This window comes from Silene latifolia, chromosome 7 (genome assembly GCF_048544455.1).
Source record: "Silene latifolia isolate original U9 population chromosome 7, ASM4854445v1, whole genome shotgun sequence".
In the NCBI taxonomy this organism is placed as follows: Eukaryota; Viridiplantae; Streptophyta; class Magnoliopsida; order Caryophyllales; family Caryophyllaceae; genus Silene; species Silene latifolia.
The window spans coordinates 9,626,697-9,646,951 of record NC_133532.1 but is presented as its reverse complement, the minus strand read 5'-3'; the positions used below and the strand labels follow the sequence as shown (position 1 = coordinate 9,646,951).

Sequence of the window (20,255 nt, the reverse complement as noted above, 5' to 3'; positions counted from 1 at the left end):
ATCTTTTGAATATTACGGGATATTATTTGCCAAAAGATAGAATTTGAGAAATATGGAATAGAATTATCCGGAACATTCCAGAACATTCCGACTCGGGATTTAACAGCTATCAGAAAATGGAGACGGTTTTTGACCCGGACTCCGAATGCACTCTAATTACTGCCAAAACGACCGTATCGGGACGTAGATGACAACTAAGAGGTTGACATTAATATTTGAGCAATCACTTGACGATAATCTTACGAATTGTCACAAATCGTTCCGCGAACCAAACATGCGGCCCAATCATCACCGGGTGGTTTGCGAGAGGTGCAGAAACGAGGTGTCTACAGCAGCTTATATTAGTCTTAACCCGGTCGGTGATAATCCTAATTTGCAAGACTATTTAACTAATCCTGGCCAGTAATTAATCAATTAGATTCAGGATAACAATTGAACAACTTAAAGCAGTTTAACAATTAACTCATTAATGAAACCTCCTTCTAACAACGTAGATCCCCTTTCACTCTAGATTAATAATTTATCTACTCATACTAATAAGATCTACGATAATAAGACGAATAAGAAATATAATTAAAAGCATAAAAGATGAATAAAACAATTTAAAGAAAATATTGAATAAATATCGGAATAAGGATTTAATGAACATGTGCGCAGATCTAAAATAATAGTAACCAAAATAATTCTAGGAATTTTCTAAGAGTTTTTGAAGTAAATAAAACATGAAAACAATAGGGCACGAACTTCCCATTAATAATACAAACAAGTCGACTTAAGAAAGTTTCGCGGAAAGTAGGAAAGTAATAAACACTCGATCGAGTATAGTAACACTCGATCGAGTGTCCACATCATCACGATTCGATCGAGTAAAGAAACACTCGATCGAGTGACTTCGGTAGATCACTTTCTTCGTGACTTCTCTTCTTGTTTTCTATCTCGATTTTCGAGCCATTATTTTCGTGCTCCGTCTGGACGACTCTGCAGTGCTCTATATTATGCAATTGCTCCACAAATGCATCTAATCTGCATTAAAACACAAAAGGCGGAAGTATCGACATTTCTAATATAAACGGCATATAATTAACATATTATAGCACAAAACAGTCTCAAAACTCATGGCTGCTTTATCGCATACCGGCACCCTCAAATATTTTATGTTGCTCCTCAAAATTTGTGTGTTTCTTTATCTGACATGAGTAACCCTTTTGTGCGATTTATGGACATTTGTGCTCCAGGACCCTGTAATCCCAAAAACCGTGTATTTTACAATTCAATTTGAACTGTTCGGGAGGTCGTATCGGACCATATTTCATTTTCTCCCGGTTTATAATCCATGTATCCGGGATTACTTTAGAAGTTATCCTATTAAGTTTGACCCCAAATACCAAGTATTAATCCATTTTTCTAAGGTTATCCAAATTTTACTCGAAGCTTATTTATCGCATGCCGACACACTAAAATGTTTTTTTTCTCCTCAAAATTTATGTGGCCGCTTTATCTAGCATGAATAACCAACTATGCGATTTCTGGACTGTTTTGCTCCTTGACCATGTAATCTCGAACACCGTGTATTCAATTTGAGTTGTTCAGGAGGTCGTATCGGACCATATTTCTTTTTCCCCCAGTTTTTATTCCACGTGTCCGGGATTATTTCAGGAGTTACCCTATTAAGTTTGTGCCCCAAATATCAAGTATTCTATTTTTTCATATTTATCCGAATTTCACTCAAGGCTGAGTTATCACATACCGGAACCCTCAAATATTTTTGTTGGTCCTCAAAATTGGTGTGTCCGAGTTATCTGGCATGAGTAACCCTCTTTGTGATTTCTGGACATTTTTTCTCCGGGACACTATAATCTCGAAAATCATGTATTTTAAACTTTAATTTGAGCTGTTCGGGAGGTCGTATTAGACCATGTTTTTTCTTCTCCAGGTTTTCTTCCACGTTTCCGAAATTACGTTAGAAGTTACCCTATTAAGTTTGAATCCCCAATGCCAATAAGTATTGATCCATTTTTTTCATGATTATCCGAATTTCACTCAAGGCTGGTTTATCGCATTCATGGCACCCTCAAATGTTTTCTGTTGCTCCTCTAAATTTGTGTGTCCGCTTTATCTCACATAAGTAACCCTAAGTGTGGTTTTTGGACATTTTTGCTCTGAGGCCTTCTAATCACGAAAATCGTGTATTATTTTTTTACACTTCAATTTGAGTTGTTCGGGAGATCGTATCGGTCCATGTTTCTTTTTGTCCCGGTTTTCTTCCACGTGTCCGGGATTACTACAGGAAATACCTTATTAATTTTGAGCTCATATACCATGTTATAATCCATTTTTTCATGATTATTCGAATTTCATGACTCAAGGATGGTCTATCGCATATCGACACTCTCAAATGTTTTTTGTTACTCCTCAAAAGTTGTGTGACCACTTTATCTGGAATTAGTAACCCTGAGTGCGGTTTTTTTACATTTTTGTTCTGAGGGCCTCTAATCCCAAAAACCGTGTACTTTTTTTTACACTTCAATTTGAGCTGTTCGGGAGGTCGTATAGGTCCATGTTTCTTTTTGTCCCGGTTTTTTTTCCACGTGTCCAGGATTACTTCAGAAGTTATCCTATTGAGTTTGAACCCCAAATACCAAGTATTAATCCATTTTTCTATGATTATCCGAATTTCGATCAAGGCTGGTTTATCGCATACCGACACACTAAAATGTTTTCTGTTGCTCCTCAAATTTTATGTGGTCATTTATCTGACATAAATAACCCATTGTGAGATTTATGGACTATTTTGCTTCTTGACCCTGTAACCCCGAAACCCGTGTATTGAATTTGAGCTATTCGGGAGGACGTATCGGAGCATGTTTCCTTTTCTCCCTGTTTTTTTTTTCCACGTGTCCAGGATTATTTCATAAGTTACTCTATTAAGTTTGAGCTCCCAAATGCCAAGTATTAATCCATTTTTTCATGATTATCCGAATTTCGCTCAATGCTGGTTTATCGCATACTAGCACCCTCAAATGTTTTCTGTTACTTCTCAAAATTTGTGTGGCCCTTTTATCTGGCATGAGTAGCCCTATGTTCTATTTATGGACATTTTTGCTCTAGGACCCTGTAATCCCGAAAATCGTGTATTTTAAATTTCAATTTGAGCTGTTCGGGAAGTCGTATCGAATCATGTTTCTTTTTGTCCCGGTTTTATTCCACGTGTCCGGGATTAGTTCAGAAGTTATGTTGTTAAGTTTGAGCTCCAATCCCGAAAACTGTGCATTTTACACTTCATTTTGAGGTGTTCGTAAGGTCATATCGGACCATGCTTCTTTTTCACCTGGCTTTTGTTCCACATGTCCGGGATTACTTCAGAAGTTACTCTATTAAGTTTGAGCTCCAAATACCAAGTACTAATCCAATTTTTCACGGTTATCCGTATTTCACTCAAGGCTGGTTTATCGCAGACCGGTACCCTCAAATATGTTCTATTGCTCCTCAAAATTTGTGTGACCCTTTTATATGGAATGAGTAACCCTTTGTGCGATTTCTGGACATTTACTCCGTAATTCCGAAAACCGTTTATTTTACACTTCAATTTGGGCTGTTCGGGAGGTCGTATCGGACCATGTTTTAGGCCTCGTTTGGTTCATGCGGGAATAGAATTCCTGTGGTAGTTTGAAATTCACCGGAATCCAACTCCTACATCCAATTCCCATGAAATGATAAAAATATGTTTGGTTGCCATAGGGGAGTTTGTTTTTCCCAGGAATTAAACTCCCATGCAATGTTTGGTTGAACCGTGTCAATTTACATGATTTTAGTTTCTAATTACCAATATACCCCTCCGTAATATTACTGACAACTAATTTATACAAATGGGCAAATGGGTAATTTTAAGGAAATGGGATGGGGGAGTTTCCAATTACCTAAGTAGGGGTTGGTAATCAAACTCCTACATCATGTAGGAGTTGAAAACTCCCTTGGAATTGTAAACTCCCCCATTTTGTAATATGGGGGGCAACCAAACATGTTATTAAAAACTCAATTCCTGGGAGTTTAGAATTCCCATGAATTCAGAGTGTAACCAAATGAGGCCTTTCTTCCAGTTTTTATTCCACATGTCCAGGATTACTTCAAAAGTTATTCTATTAAGTTTTAGCCCCCGTCCCAAATACCGTATATTATACACTTCAATTTAAGTTGTTCGGGAGGTCGTATCAGACCATGTTTTCTTTTCTCCCCGTTTTTAATCCACGCGTCCGGGATTACTTCAAAAGTTACTGTGTTAGGTTTGAGCCCCCAAATACCAAGTATTAATCCATAGTTTCATGATTATCCTAATTTCACTCAAGACTGGTTTATCGCATACTCGAACACTCAAAATTTTATGTTGCTCCTTAAAATTTGTGTGACAGTTTTATCTAATATGAATAACCCTATGTGCGATTGCTGGATATTTTTGCTCCAGGACCCTGTAATCACGAAAACCGTTTATTTTACACTTAAATCAGAGCTGTTCGGGAGGTCGTGTCGGACTTTGTTTTTTTTTTCCAGGTTTTTATTCCAAGTATCCAGGATTATTTCATAAGTTACCCTATTAAGTTTGAGCCCTCAAATGCCAAGTAATAATCCATTTTTTCATGATTAACAGAATTTCACTCAATGCTGGTTTATCACATACTCGCACCCTCAAATGTTTTTTGTTGCTCCTCGAAATTTGTGTGGCTCTTTTATCTAGCATGAGTATCCCTCCGTGCGATTTATGGACATTTTTTCTCTGGGACCCTATATTCCCGAAACCCGTGTATTTTACACTTCAATTAATTAGATAGAGTTGTTCGGGAGGTCGTATCGGACCATGTTTCTTTTTCTCCAGGTTTTTATTCCACGTGTTCAGGATTACTTCACAAGTTACCTTATTAAGTTTGAGCCCTCAAATGGCAAGTATTAATCTATTTTTTTATGATTATCCGAATTTCACTCAATGCTGGTTTATCACATACTCGTACCCACAAATGTTTTATGTTGTTCTTCGAAATTTGTGTGGTCCTTTTATCTGACATGAGTAACCATGTGTGCGATTTCTGGACAGTTTTGCTCCGGGACCCTGTAATCCCGAAAATCGTGTATTTTTCACTTCAGTTTGAGCTGTTCGAGAGGTCGTATCGAACTATGTTTCAATTTCTCCCGGTTTTTATTCCACATGTCTGGGATTATTTCAGAAGTTACCCTAATAAGTTTGAGGCCCAAATACTAAGTATTAATCAATCTTTTCAAGATTATCCGGATTTTCCTTAAGGTTGTTTTATCGCACCCTTAAATATTTTTTGTAGTTCCTCAAAATTTGTGTGGCTCTTTTATCTAGCATGAGTAACTTTCTGTGCGATTTCTAGAAAAAATTTCTCCGGGACCCTATCATCCTGAAAACTGTGTATTTTACACTTCAATTTGAGCTGTTCGGGAGGTCGTATCGTACCATGTTTATTTTTCTCCCTGTTTTTATTACATGTGTCCGGGATTACTTCAGAAGTTACCTATTAAGTATGAGTCCCAAATACCAATTATTAATCAATCTTTTCAAGATTATCCGAATTTCACTTAAAGGCCGATATATCGCATACCGGTAGCATCAAATGTTTTCTGTTACTCCTCAAAATTAGTGTGACCCTTTTATCTAGCATGAGTAACCATCGTTGCGATTTCTGTACAAATTTGCTATGGGACCCTCTAATCCTGATAACCGTGTATTTTACACTACAATTTGAGCTGTTCGGGAGGTAGTATCAGACCATATTTCTTTTTCTCCCGGTTTTTATTTTCTGTGTCCGGGATTACTTCAAAAGTTACCTTATTAAATTTGAGCCTCAAATACCAAGTATTAATCTATTTTTTTATGATTATCCGAATTTCACTCAAGGTTGGTTTATCGTATAATAGGACCCTTAAATGTTTTCTGTTGCTCCTCAAAATTTGTGCGGCCCTTTTATCTGGCATGAGTAACACTATGTGTGATTTCTGGATATATTTGCTCCGGGGCCTGTAATCCTAAAAAACCGTGTATTTTTACACTTAAATTTGAGCTGTTCGGGAGGTCGTATCAGACCATGTTTCTTTTTCTCTTGTTTTTTATTCCACGTATCCGGGATTACTTAAGAAGTTACTCTATTAAGTTTGAGCTTCAAATTCCAAGTATTAATCCAATTTTTAAAGAGTATCCTAATTTTACTCCAAGCCTGATTTATCGAATACAGGCACCCTTAAATGTTTTCTGTTGCTCTTCAAAAATTGTGTGGCCCTTTTATCTGGCATGAGTAATCCTCTGTGCGAATTCTGAAAATTATTGCTTCAGGACCCTGTTATCACGAAAACCGTGTATTTTACACTTTAATTTGAGTTGTTCAGAAAGTCGTATCGGACCATGTTTCTTTCTTCTCCTGGTTATATTCTGCATGTTCGGGATTACATTAGAAATTACTATTATTAAGTTTGAGCCCATATACCAATTATTAATCCATTTTTTTAAGATTATCCGAATTTCATTCTACGTGTTCGGGATTACATTAGAAGTTACTATTATTAAGTTTGAGCCCATATACCAGTTATTAATCCATTTTATTTTAAGATTATCCGAATTTCACTCAAGGCTGGTATATCGCATACCGGCACCCACAATTGTTTTATATTGCTCCTCATTATTTGTGTGGTCCTTTTATCTGACATGAGTAACCATCTGTGCGATTTCTGCATAGTTTTGTTTCGGGACCCTGTAATCCCGAAAACCGTGTATTAACACTACGATTTAAGCTGTTCGGGAGGTCGTATCGGACCATGTTTCTTTTTTCTCCCGGTTTTTATTCCACGTGTCCAGGATGACATCAGAAGTTATTCTATTAATTTTGAGCTTCAAATTCCAAGTACTAATCCAATTTTTCAAGATTATCCGAATTTTACTCCAAGGCTGATTTATCGAATAAAAGCACCCTTAAATGTTTTTTGTTGCTCCTCAAAATTTATGTGGTCCTTTTATCTGGCATGAGTAACTATCTATGCGATTTCTTGACAATTTTGCTTCGGGACCCTGTGATTCCTAAAATCGTGTATTTTACACTATAATTTGAGCTGTTCGGGAGGTCATATCAGACCGTGTTTTTTTTTGTCCCAGTTTTATTCCACTTGTCCAGGATTATTTCAGAACTTACCCTATTAAGTTTGAGCCTCAAATACCAAGTATTAATTCATATTTTCAAAATTATCCAAATTTCACTCGAGGCACAAATGTTTTATGTTACTCCTCATAATTTGTGTGGTCCGTTTATCTGGCATGAGTAACCATCTGTGTGATTTCTTGACAGTTTTGCTTCGGGACCCTGTAATAGCGAAAACCGTGTATTTTACACTACAATTTGAGCTGTTCGAGAGGTCGTATCGGACCATGTTTATTTTTCTCCCAGTTTTTATTCCACGTGTCCGGGGATTACTTCAAAAGTTACCCTATTAAGCTTGAGCCCCAAATAACAAGTATTAATCCATTTTTCCAAGATTATCCAAATTTCATTCAAGGCCGTTATATCGCATACTGACACCCACAAATGTTTTATGTTGCTCCTCATAATTTGTGTGGTCTCTTTATCTGACATGAGTAACCATCTGTGCGATTTCTGAACTGTTTTGCTCCTGAATCCTATAATCCCCAAAACCGTGTATTTTACACTACAATTTGAGCTGTTCGAGAGGTCGTATCGGACCATGTTTATTTTTCTCCCGATTTTTATTCCACGTGTCCGGGATTACTTCAAAAGTTACCTTATTAAGTTTGAACCCCCAATACAAGTATTAATCTATTTTTACAAGATTATCCAAATTCAATTCAAGGCCGGTATATCGCATACCGGCACCCACAAATATTTTATGTTGATCCTCATAATTTGTGTGGTCTCTTTATCTGACATGAGTAACCATCTGTGCGATTTCTGAACTGTTTTGCTCCGGAATCCTGTAATCCCAAAAATCGTGTATTTTACACTACAATTTGAGCTGTTCGGGAGGTCTTCCCGGACCATGATTTTTTTTCTCCCGGTTTTTATTCCACGTGTCTGGGATTATTTCAGAAGTTACCCTATTAAAATTGAGCCCTAAATACCAAGTATTAATCCATTATTTCAAGATTATCCGAATTTCACTCAAGGCTGCTATATCGCATACCGGCACCCACAAATATTTTCTGTTGCTCCTCATAATTTGTGTGGTCTCTTTATCTGACATGAGTAACCATCTGTGCGATTTCTGAACTGTTTTGCTCCGGAATCCTGTAATCCCAAAAATCGTGTATTTTACACTACAATTTGAGCTGTTCGGAAGGTCGTCCCGGACCATGATTTTTTTTTCTCCCGGTTTTTATTCCACGTGTCTGGGATTATTTCAGAAGTTACCCTATTAAAATTGAGCCCTAAATACCAAGTATTAATCCATTATTTCAAGATTATCCGAATTTCACTCAAGGCTGCTATATCGCATACCTGCACCCGCAAATATTTTCTGTTGCTCCTCATAATTTGTGTTGTCTTTTTATCTGACATGAGTAACCATTAGTGCGATTTCTGGACAGTTTTTTTCCCGGGACCCTGTAACCCGAAAACTGTGTATTTTACACTACAATTTGAGCTGTTCGGTAGGTCGTATAGATTCATGTTTCTTTTTCTCCCGATTTTTATTCCATGTGTCCGGAATTACTTCAAAAGTTATCCTATTAAGTTTGAGCCTCAATTCATAAGTATTAATCCATTTTTTCATGATTATCCGAATTTCACTCAAGGCTGGTTTATCGCGTACTAAAACCTTCAAATGCTTTCTATTGCTTTTCAAAAATTTTTATGGTCCTTTTATCTGGCATGAGTAACCATTTGTGCGATTTATCGACAGTTTTGCTCTGGGACCTGTAATCACGAAAACCGTGTATTTTACACTACAGTTTATGTTGTTCGGGAGGTCGTATAGGACCATGATTCTTTTTCTCCCGGTTTTTATTCCATGTGTCCGACATTATTTCAGAAGTTACCCTATTGAACTTGAGCCCCAAATACCAAGTATTAATCAATTTTCTCAAGATTATCTGAATTTCACTCAAGGCTAGTTTATCACATATCGGCACCCTCAAATGTTTTCTGCTGCTCCTCACAATTTGTGTGGTCCTTTTATCTGGCATGAGTAACCATCTTTTCTATTTCTGGACATTTTTTATTCGGGAACCTATAATTCCGAAAACCGTGTATTTTATACATCAATTTGAGTTGTTCGAGAGGTCGTATCGGACCATGTTTCTTTTTCTCCCGGTTTTATTCCACTTGTCCGAGATTTTTTCAGAAGTTACCCTATTAAGTTTGAGCCTCAAATACCAAGTATTAATCCATATTTTCAAGATAATCAGAATTTCATTCAAGACTAGTTTATTGCATAACGGCGCCCTCAAATATTTTTTGTTGCTCCTCAAAATTTGTGTGGTCCTTTTATCTGGCATGAGTAACCATCAAATTGAGGGAACCAATTAAATTGGGGGTGATCGAGTTAGACAGTATTCCGGATAAGAAAAAGGAGTTGGAGGATGAGATGGATGAATACAAACAGATGATTAGGGAGGCCGGTAAGGTGACGGTGCACGGTACCAAAAACAAAGAAGCTGTTCACCGGCTTCTTAGGTACCATGACGTTTTCGAGATAGAGGTGATTTCCAAGGTGGATGATGGCAAGATTGAGAAGATAAAAAGGAAAAAAAAGCTGAAGAATAAAAGTGTCAAGGAATTTACCAAGCTCAAGAACCAGACATTCGACTTCAGGAACGTGGGTGGTTCGTCATTTTCAATGAGGAAATTCTTTTTTTTTTTAAAGGGAAAGCCCGAAGGCTTTACTGCATTACTAATAACGAATCAAAGGTAATAGCATCGTTCACAGTTGGTGGCAAAACATTCGACCAAAGAAATCTACCAACTACTCTAGGAAATAAATGAGCTAAAGCATGCGCCACACCATTGTTTGTACGACTAGTATACGACCACACAACCGAGCTAAAAGAATTACATAACAATAAAATTTCATCTAAAATTAAAGCAAGCATATTTCTTCCTGTCTTCTTCTTCTTCAGCGAGTCAATCAACACCAAGCAGTCACTTTCCACCATGATCTTTCGATGCCCACGTCGCTCCGCTTCCTTCATACCTTCCAGCACAGCCACAGCTTCCGCAAATTGAGGCTCCCAATGTTGTTCCATGACCTCCGACACCCCCCCACACAACCTCACCCCTCTCGTTTCTGCAAATCACCCCCACACTAATCCCTTCACCATCTTTGACACCCGCATCTACATTCACCTTAACGAAGTCCTCCGGTAGTCGAGTCCATCCCTTCCTCACAACCTGCCCCTCACGTCCTCCCTCAGTTCGCTTAATTGCCCTTAAGAAACCCCCACCTTCGATCTCCTCCACCACTTCCCGTGCCCTCCTTACCACCCCCTGTGGGTTCACCTCCTTAACGTCAAAAATGACGCTATTTCTGTGCTCCCACAAAGCCCAACACCCTACCATAAAAAGCATATGTTCTCGGCTGCCATACTCCCTCCACCTCTCCTCGACCCAGTTACGTAAATCCCCACAACCAGCTTCCTCCTCCATCGAAAGGTCAAGACCCTCCCAAACCCGTTTAGCAATAGGACAATCACGAAATAAATGGACACTAGACTCTAGAAAAGAATTACATAAGGAGCAGAAAGAGCACTCACCTCGAACTCGGATTGCTATATTCGCTCTCGTTGCCAATGCCTCATTGCAAAGTTGCCAAAAGAAGAGCTTCACTCGGGGCCACACCGGGACTTTCCAGAGCCATTTCTCATTATCCCCATTCGACACTCCCCCAAAATCCAAAGCTTCCTTTTCCCCAGCTAGTCTCCTATAAGCGGGTTTCACAGAAAAAATGCCATCCTTTTCCGCCACCCAATACCAAGTATCCTCCGGCTTAAGCTCACTAACCCGGATGTTTTTAATGCGTTCGCATTCGAAAGGAAGGAACAAGGACGAGATGAGCTCCGTATTCCACCCGCTGCAAGTAGTATTCATCAGCTCCGCTACTACCATGGCGTCATGCCCATCCACTCTAGGAAAAAGAACCCTCTCTGTTTGCGTTCCAACCAACCACGCATCATGCCAAACCCGAGTAGACAACCCGTTCCCAATCCTTCTTCTCCAGCCACTTCCCAACATGTCCCTCGCCTCCAAAATACCCCTCCATGTATAGCTCGGATAATTGCCCAAAGTTGCAGTCATAACATTCCCATGGGGATAATACTTAGCACGCATGAGACGTACCCATAACCCATCAGTCTCGGTCATGAATCGCCTGACTTGTTTACCAATAAGACCAACATTAAACAATTTAAAATCTCGAAAGCCCATACCTCCTCGACTCTTCGTTTTGCACAACTTATGCCACGCCACCCAGCTAATACCCTGCTTCCCCTCTTCATGCCCCCACAAAAACCGGGATATCAAAGATCTCAGCTCATCGCAAAAGTTAACGGGAATTTTAAAAATACTCATCACATAGGTAGGGAGTGAATTGGCCACAGCCTTTATAAGAACCTCCTTACCAGCCCTAGACAATATTTTCCCGCGCCAGCCACTTAGTCTTTTGCTTAGCTTATCTCTCAGAATATCCGTCAAAGCCTTTGATACGTGCATTTTATATAGTCTTTTTAGCCTACTTTATGCACGTATTTCTATGCTTTTATCGTGGTTTTATGCTACGAAATGCCCCGAATATGCTACTTTGGTGTATTTTGTCTTATTTGCAGGAATGGATCCGAAAGTGGTAGAATCAAGCTACTTACCGTCCGTTTAGCATGCATTTGGAGAAAGAGATAATTTGGAGCGGGATTTATTGTTGTCTTGGGATGCGTGAAGGTGTTTCGGGAGCTAAAAGGACAAGTCAAAGACCAAATTACAAGACCAACACGAGCTGGAACCAGGAACCACTCGATCGAGCCTTATCTTTGGTCGATCGAGTAAACAGACGAAGGAACTGTTCGATCGAGTGGCCAACTGTTCGATCGAGCCTTATCGTTGGTCGATCGAGTAAACAGACGCAGGAACTGTTCGATCGAGTGGCTTAACTGCTCGATCGAGCAATTACAAGCTACTGGGCCTCCATTCACATTAAGCTTAGATTAGGTTTTACTTCTTTTGAGGCTATAAATAAATTGAAGGAGTTAGCACGTGATCCTCTCTCTTTTTCTCTCTTCTCTTCTGACTGACTCGGTTACTGTACTTTTGCTACTGTTACTTTTTATTTCTTCATTTCCGGATCCTTTAATCTAGTAATTCCTTCTTCCCTTTTTCTCTTTCTTTTTAATGTTTATTGTTATTATTTATTTTATTCTTGTTTCCCCCATCTCCATGTCTAACTAAATCCCTTAGTATGTTAGGATTAGGGAAGCCGTGGTAGCATGTTTTAACTGACTTGAATAGGTTAGACTTGCGGTAGGAATTGTATTAAGCAATTTAATTGTTATCCGGTCGAATGAATGCATGCAGGAGACCATAAATTTAGTTAACCCCGACCTAGATCGAAAGATTGGAAGGGAAGGCTTGCTTAATTACAATAGGGTATTGCAGTGAGGGCGAAAGTTAAGCTGTTTACACTCTAGGGCGGTTTAAGGACCGAAAGGTGATGACCATAGCTCTTCTTATCAATAGTTTAATCGCCTCAGTATTTCCAATAGTATAAGTATTGATAGCTGCCACGGTAGACCGACTCCTAGCATACTCCCTTTCCTCTTGCTGTTAGTTTCTCCTTTCCATTTCCCTCGCTTTAGTCTCTAGTTAGTTAAATCAATTCAAAACCCCCATTTCTGTGACACCCTGACAGACCGAATTAAACAGATAGATAGCAACTTAGCCTCCCTGTGGAGATCGACCCTACTTGCTGCTAGCTTCTGTTAGTTGTATTTAGGTATTTTATTTTTGGTGTAGAAACGACCGCATCAAATTTTGGCGCCGTTGCCGGGGAGGCGACGCTTTTTATCTGTTTTATTTTTGTTTGTCTTTCCGCCTCAAGGGAAGACCAAGTACCTTGAGGCTGCTCTTATCTTTTTCTTTAGTGCTGTTTTGATAGGCCTACAGGTTTATTAGACAGGCTACTGAGGGAGATTATCGAAGGGAAGGCTTGAGTACCTTCGATCCCTCTTGTCAAGATGACATCTGTCTCCCGACTAATTGCTCAGTTTGAAGCCCAAGCTGAAACACCTGCTAGTTGGGAAAGGAAGAAATCTTGGGGATGTGGTACTGCTGAGCACAATGCAGCCGTAGTTGTGCCGCCACATCCACCCCATCAATGGCCACCGCAACAAGATCCTCATGATACACTGAAAAAAGAAATCGCGGAGCTGAAATCCTTAATCCTTGAATATGATAGATATATGGGTACTCAAGTCACTGAGTTGCAGTCTGAAATTGCTCGGCTAACAATATTTGGGTTGGATGATCGGCAACCAGAAGAGGTGTACTTGATCAAGAGCAGTTCTTCCCATGAAGAACCCGCGTTGCCCATTGCTGAAAATGATTTCTATATTTCGGATGACGACTTTCTAGCGTATTTCCAGAGTGTATGCGGGGATGTTAGCACTGTACAGGAAGAATCACTCGATCGAGTGACTTATAATGGTCGATCGAGTGAATTTCCCGAAGACAGTCCTCGATCGAGTAATATCCCTTCTCGATCGAGTGAAGTGCAGGAGGATAGTGGTCGATCGAGTGATTATTCTGCTCGATCGACTGAATTGGCCATTGGGAGCTATAATTCGTCACTTGGGTTCATATTGGATGACGAGTTTGACGATGATGAAGGTTACGGTGAACCTCCCTTATTCACAGCCGAGTCGGATACACTTGAAGCTGCGATTTACGGGATGGATTCCACTGAGGAGGCTGATGAAGAAGCAGCTGAGACGGTAATTGCTCCTAGCACGGAGGAGGTAATCCATTCCTTTGTCAGTGATTCCATCGTTGAGAGCGACCAACCCGAGGTAGTAAGCGATAATTTCATTATTGTTTGTTTTAACAGTATATTGCCTCGTTTAATTTGTGCTCCTTCTTTTAATGCTACACCCTCTCATATGTGGACGCATAATTTAACGAATTTTCACCGTCCTTATCAGTTTGCTAATCTGAATCGGGACCCCCATATATTGACAATTGCTCCCGCGCTCCTTTATTTTGTGGATAAATTTAGGAGCGCTCATAGGAAATTTGTTCGGCTTAAAAAGTTAAACATTTTAATTTCCTATTTCTTGATTCCACTTTGGTGCTACTTATCTTTGTTGTGTAGCACATGCGCAAATTATTTGAAAGTTTGCGCGCTTTGAGTTGTTTTGATTGTGACTATTAGAGAGGCTCGAAGAAAAGAAGGTCGAGTGGGACTGATGAAGCTAGCGCTACCGGAGGCAACCGGCGATCTTATTTTGCTTTTTATTTACTTTCAGTTGTAATAAATGGTTTTTATACCATAGACTTTCTCTAGTATGCTTGTCTTGTTAGTTTGCGGGCTGTTTTTATTGCGTTTTGCAGGTATGCACTGGGGATTACTCGATCGAGTACTCTTTGTACTCGATCGAGAGCTTTTTCTGCTATATTCACTCGATCGAGTGAAATATTTACTCGATCGACCACCTGCGAAAAGAGAAACTACTCGATCGACTGCCTTTCTTCTCGATCGAGCAGTTTTTGGATGCCCATTCATTCGATTGACTTGGATTAGCTTCTTGAGACGGTTTTCCGGGCCCTTAGAAACCTCCCATTTCATGGTCGGTTTGGGGAGGTCCCTTATATTCGCGCTATTTTGTGAGTCTTTCCGCATTTACTCTCTTTCTCCTTTCAGTTTGCATTTCCTTTCCATGTTTTGGTACAATGGGGGCATTGTACGGTTTGGTTTGGGGAGGTTATGCATCCATATCTGTGTCTGCATATTGTTTTTATTGCATTTCTGTTATCACGTTTAATTTTCTGCTTGCATTGTTATTTATTTCATAAAAATTTAAAATTCCATGAAAATTGAGAAAAAATTGTTAAAAATTTCAAAAATTTCACGTTTATTTTAGCATATAGGTTGAGTCGGAACGGTAGATTTCCATGATGATATTGCACTACATTTGTCTTTTTGCTTAAGCCTTGCATTGAACTGTTACCTTTTAGCTTTGTCTTTTGCATAATCTACGAGTTTATGTTTAATTTAGCTGAACGAATAGACTTACCTGAAATTTTGGCAACCTACTTATAAATTCTAAGATTTAGAGCTGTATAAACTGGTGTCATTTATGACCAGTTTCATGTAGGATTGTGAGTAGTTACTCCTTGCATAACATGTTCATTAATTTGCACGTATATGAAATTCAATTGCTTTTTGCCTACATACATTCGGGTTAGTGGTTGGTGTCACATGCAGGGAGGTGCTTACAATTTCCCTTTCTTTCATTTTTACCCACAAACTCCACATTAGCCAAATTTGCCAGTTGACCCTTAGCTACATCCAAATTTAGCCTGCCTTGTCAAGCTAGTTTAGATTGTTTTGCGGTATATTTTCTATTGTATCAAATATTGGCGCATAATCTATTGATTCGGAGTTGGTATTTTATGAAGAAAAGGAGGATGATGGAAAAAAAATGACGTGAAAAAGAAAAAAAAAAGAATATGAAAGAAAAAAAAAAGAATTTGAAAAAAAAAAAGAAAAAAGAAACCGAAAGAAAGAAAAAAAATAGAAAGAAAAAGAAAAAAAAAGATGTTGTTTTGATTAGTCGGTTTCGCTCCTATGCTTTATTTGTATTATTTGAGGAGTATGTTCAGTTTGGTTTGGTGAGTTTTATGCCAAATGAAGGGCATTGTGCGTAATTCATAATTGCTTAAGAATCGGATGTTGTCATATGGTTCTGTTTAGTTACTAGCTTGATCACCTATACCTCCACATTCCCATAAATGTTTTGCCTTTTCTTACCCATTGCCTCACTTTACCATATCTTTGTAAGCCCTCGGCTGTGACAGGACCTCGTTTGGTTGGAATGTGTGTACGGTAGTTAGAATTGTCTATCATATTAGCTGCATGCATGTTTATGTGGGTCGTAGTTTAGGTGAGCGACTATTTTTCTTTCTCTCTTATACATATATGTTCGCCCTTTGCTTCATGAGAGAAAGAGTGACCCGTGAGAGTCCATTATTAAAGGTCTTGCAAGGTCGACGGTTCAGCTTTGTTTATAAACATCTTATAACTCGTTTGCATTTGACTGTTAGCTATAAGTGTTAGTTTGCTTGCATTAAATTGGCTTAACTGGGCATTTGTCGCTAGCTCTGAGTTATCTTTTTCCGTTCCTTTAGTTGCATTTTAGTTTACTCGGGGACGAGTAAAGGTTTGGTTTGGGGAGATTTGATACGTGCATTTTATATAGTCTTTTTAGCCTACTTTATGCACGTATTTCTATGCTTTTATCGTGGTTTTATGCTACGAAATGCCCCGAATATGCTACTTTGGTGTATTTTGTCTTATTTGCAGGAATGGATCCGAAAGTGGTAGAATCAAGCTACTTACCGTCCGTTTAGCATGCATTTGGAGAAAGAGATAATTTGGAGCGGGATTTATTGTTGTCTTGGGATGCGTGAAGGTGTTTCGGGAGCTAAAAGGACAAGTCAAAGACCAAATTACAAGACCAACACGAGCTGGAACCAGGAACCACTCGATCGAGCCTTATCTTTGGTCGATCGAGTAAACAGACGAAGGAACTGTTCGATCGAGTGGCCAACTGTTCGATCGAGCCTTATCGTTGGTCGATCGAGTAAACAGACGCAGGAACTGTTCGATCGAGTGGCTTAACTGCTCGATCGAGCAATTACAAGCTACTGGGCCTCCATTCACATTAAGCTTAGATTAGGTTTTACTTCTTTTGAGGCTATAAATAAATTGAAGGAGTTAGCACGTGATCCTCTCTCTTTTTCTCTCTTCTCTTCTGACTGACTCGGTTACTGTACTTTTGCTACTGTTACTTTTTATTTCTTCATTTCCGGATCCTTTAATCTAGTAATTCCTTTTTCCCTTTTTCTCTTTCTTTTTAATGTTTATTGTTATTATTTATTTTATTCTTGTTTCCCCCATCTCCATGTCTAACTAAATCCCTTAGTATGTTAGGATTAGGGAAGCCGTGGTAGCATGTTTTAACTGACTTGAATAGGTTAGACTTGCGGTAGGAATTGTATTAAGCAATTTAATTGTTATCCGGTCGAATGAATGCATGCAGGAGACCATAAATTTAGTTAACCCCGACCTAGATCGAAAGATTGGAAGGGAAGGCTTGCTTAATTACAATAGGGTATTGCAGTGAGGGCGAAAGTTAAGCTGTTTACACTCTAGGGCGGTTTAAGGACCGAAAGGTGATGACCATAGCTCTTCTTATCAATAGTTTAATCGCCTCAGTATTTCCAATAGTATAAGTATTGATAGCTGCCACGGTAGACCGACTCCTAGCATACTCCCTTTCCTCTTGCTGTTAGTTTCTCCTTTCCATTTCCCTCGCTTTAGTCTCTAGTTAGTTAAATCAATTCAAAACCCCCATTTCTGTGACACCCTGACAGACCGAATTAAACAGATAGATAGCAACTTAGCCTCCCTGTGGAGATCGACCCTACTTGCTGCTAGCTTCTGTTAGTTGTATTTAGGTATTTTATTTTTGGTGTAGAAACGACCGCATCAGCCTTCTTAGATCGCCCTATAACCGTGGGTAACCCCAGATAACGCTCCTGCTCCTCAACTTCGACATAGCCCAATCGCCTGACCAAGTTACTCCTCTTCACCCGTGGGATACCCTTGCTAAAGGAAACAGTAGTTTTGTCGACACTAACCAATTGTCCCGAGGCATACTCATACCGCCGAAGAATATCCAACACCACATACGCTTCCGCATCATTAGCCCTCCTAAAGAAAATGCTATCATCGGCAAATAACAAATGCGATATAATTGGTGCTCCATTCGAAATCCTTACGCCATGTAGACTACCCCGCTCCACAGCCCTCCGCAACATACTCGATAAAGCCTTAGCACAATGGATAAATAAATAAGGTGATAGCGGGTCTCCTTGCCTGAGTCCTCTAGTCGGCATAAATTCTTCAGACGGTGTACCATTAATGAGCACAGAAAAAGATACAGTCGAGACACAAGCCATTACCCTATTGACCCACGCCCTATCGAAACCCATAGCATCAAGAATATTCTTCAGAAATTGCCACTCCACTCTATCATACGCTTTAGCCATGTCGAGCTTAGTAGCCATATACCCCTCGGTACTATGCGAGCATTTCATGTAGTGAAAGACCTCGAAAGCGATCATGACATTATCCGAAATAGCCCTACCAGGTGTAAAAGCACTCTGGTTTTCCGAGACAATCTCATTAAGGAACAGCTTCAGACGGTTGGCCAATACTTTTGACACAAGTTTATACGCCACATTACACAGACTAATGGGTCGAAAGTCACGAATCTTATCCGGTGCTTTTTTCTTTGGAATTAAAACAATATTTGTCTTATTTAAATTCCTTGGAGAGAGCTCACCTCGTAAGATAGAAAGAACAGTACTCATCACTTCCCCCCTCCCCCCCCCCAGTGCTCCAGTAAGTCTGATAAAAAAGCCCATTCATCCCATCTGGTCCCGGGGCCTTCAAAGGATGCATTTGATTTAAGGCTTCCATTACCTCGTATTCACTATAATCACGCCTGAGCTCGGCATTCATATCTTCCGTTACACGATTATGGAGTCCCTGCAAAATATCATTATCAATCCTAGGATTTGACGACGTAAACAACTGCTGAAAATAGGCATTCGCCACCCCTGCCACGCCCTCATCTCCTTCCCTGGAAACCCCGCCATCATCTACAAGCTTGGCGATGAAATTTTTCCGCTTCCTTTCCCCGGCTCGAGTATGAAAAAATTTAGTATTTTTATCCCCATCCTTAAGCCAAAGAGCTCGAGATCGTTGCCGCCAAAATTGCTCCTCTTGTTTCCGCAAGGTTGCCAATTCAGCCACAATTTTCCTCCTCTTGTGCACATTCTCCACGGTCCTCTCCATCTCATTTAAAGAGCCAAGTTGTTTCAGCTTTTTTCCAATACTCCTGCCAATTTTCGAAATATTAATACGCTTCCACGCCCCCAGCTCTTGTGCACACGCCTCCAACATCCTCGGTAAGTCACCTCGACCCCTTTCAACACCCCGCTCAATCGCCTCAGTACAGCCATCCTCTCCCACCCAAATTTGCTCGAATTTAAATTTTGAGCTCTTCACCGCACCCATTTCCCTATGATTCAGGACCAGCTTAATAGGGGCATGGTCCGACCATTCCCTATTAAGGTAAAGAAGCTTCGCATAAGGGTACAAGTCTAACCATGACGACGAAATTAGAGCTCTATCAATCATACTTTGTCTATTTGCCTCGCCAACCTGACCATTATCGTACGAAAAGCTATATCCCTCCCACGGGGCATCACGTAAGCCACATTCCTCAATCGCCTCACGAAAGTTATTCATCTGCCTTTGTAGACGGCTTCCCCCTTCATCTCATTAGAGAATAAAATCTCATTGAAATCACCAATACATACCCAGGGAAGCTGTGACTGGCTCTTCAGCAGTCGAAGTAATTCCCAAGAGAGATGTCAGTCAGCCACTGATGGCCAACCATAGAAACTAGTAAGACGCCATTCCCGACCCTCTTCACGAATAGTAAAATCCATACGATGAACTGACGCAGACCCAAAACGCAATCCACCTCCTTTCTCCAGAGCATAGCAAGACCACCCGACCTCCCCACACTATCCACCTCTATACCAAAATACCCATCCAGCCTCTCCTTCACCCTCCTCATCTCACGACCACTAAGTTTCATTTCACATAAAAACAAAATGGTCGGGGCCTCTCTCCGTACAAGCGCACGGAGTGCAATAACTGTGTCGGGGTTGCCCATGCCCCGACAGTTGATGCTTAAGATATTCATTGGGCCTGGCGGAGGTTGACCACCGTCAACCTCCGCCTCAGGTATTAAGACGCCCCCATCTATGAAAGGTTTAGCACGCTTCAGATTCCCCTCAACCCCCTGCTCCTCACGACTCCTCTTATTACTTTCCTGCTCCCTCCTCATCCCCGTCCCCCCGCCACCTTCACTGCCCTGACCACCACCCCTTACTAACTTCTTGAAACTC

The 20,255-nt window shown here is 40.1% G+C and overlaps 1 protein-coding gene across 1 annotated transcript; it reads right to left on the bottom strand.

The window, feature by feature from the left end:
• Positions 1-10,148: 10,148 nt before the first annotated feature.
• On the bottom strand, positions 10,149-19,587 carry LOC141589691 (uncharacterized). Its single transcript, XM_074410321.1, has 3 exons — positions 18,617-19,587; positions 17,754-18,522; positions 10,149-11,699 (listed from the first exon to the last, which is right to left on the bottom strand). The coding sequence occupies exons 1-3, from the start codon at positions 19,585-19,587 to the stop codon at positions 10,149-10,151; spliced, it is 3,291 nt and encodes a 1,096-aa protein (XP_074266422.1).
• Positions 19,588-20,255: the final 668 nt, after the last annotated feature.

Bases quoted from the DNA above. Each gene is read 5' to 3' on its own strand.
- LOC141589691 (XM_074410321.1), bottom strand. From the start codon at position 19,587: ATGAATAACTTTCGTGAGGCGATTGAGGAATGTGGCTTACGTGATGCC. The intron at 18,523-18,616 runs GTGAGCTCTCTC...TCGACCCATTAG, and splicing joins TGTTCTTTCTATCTTACGAG to TCTGTGTAATGTGGCGTATA. The intron at 11,700-17,753 runs GTCGTTTCTACA...CACGTATCAAAG, and splicing joins GATCTAAGAAGGCTGATGCG to GCTTTGACGGATATTCTGAG.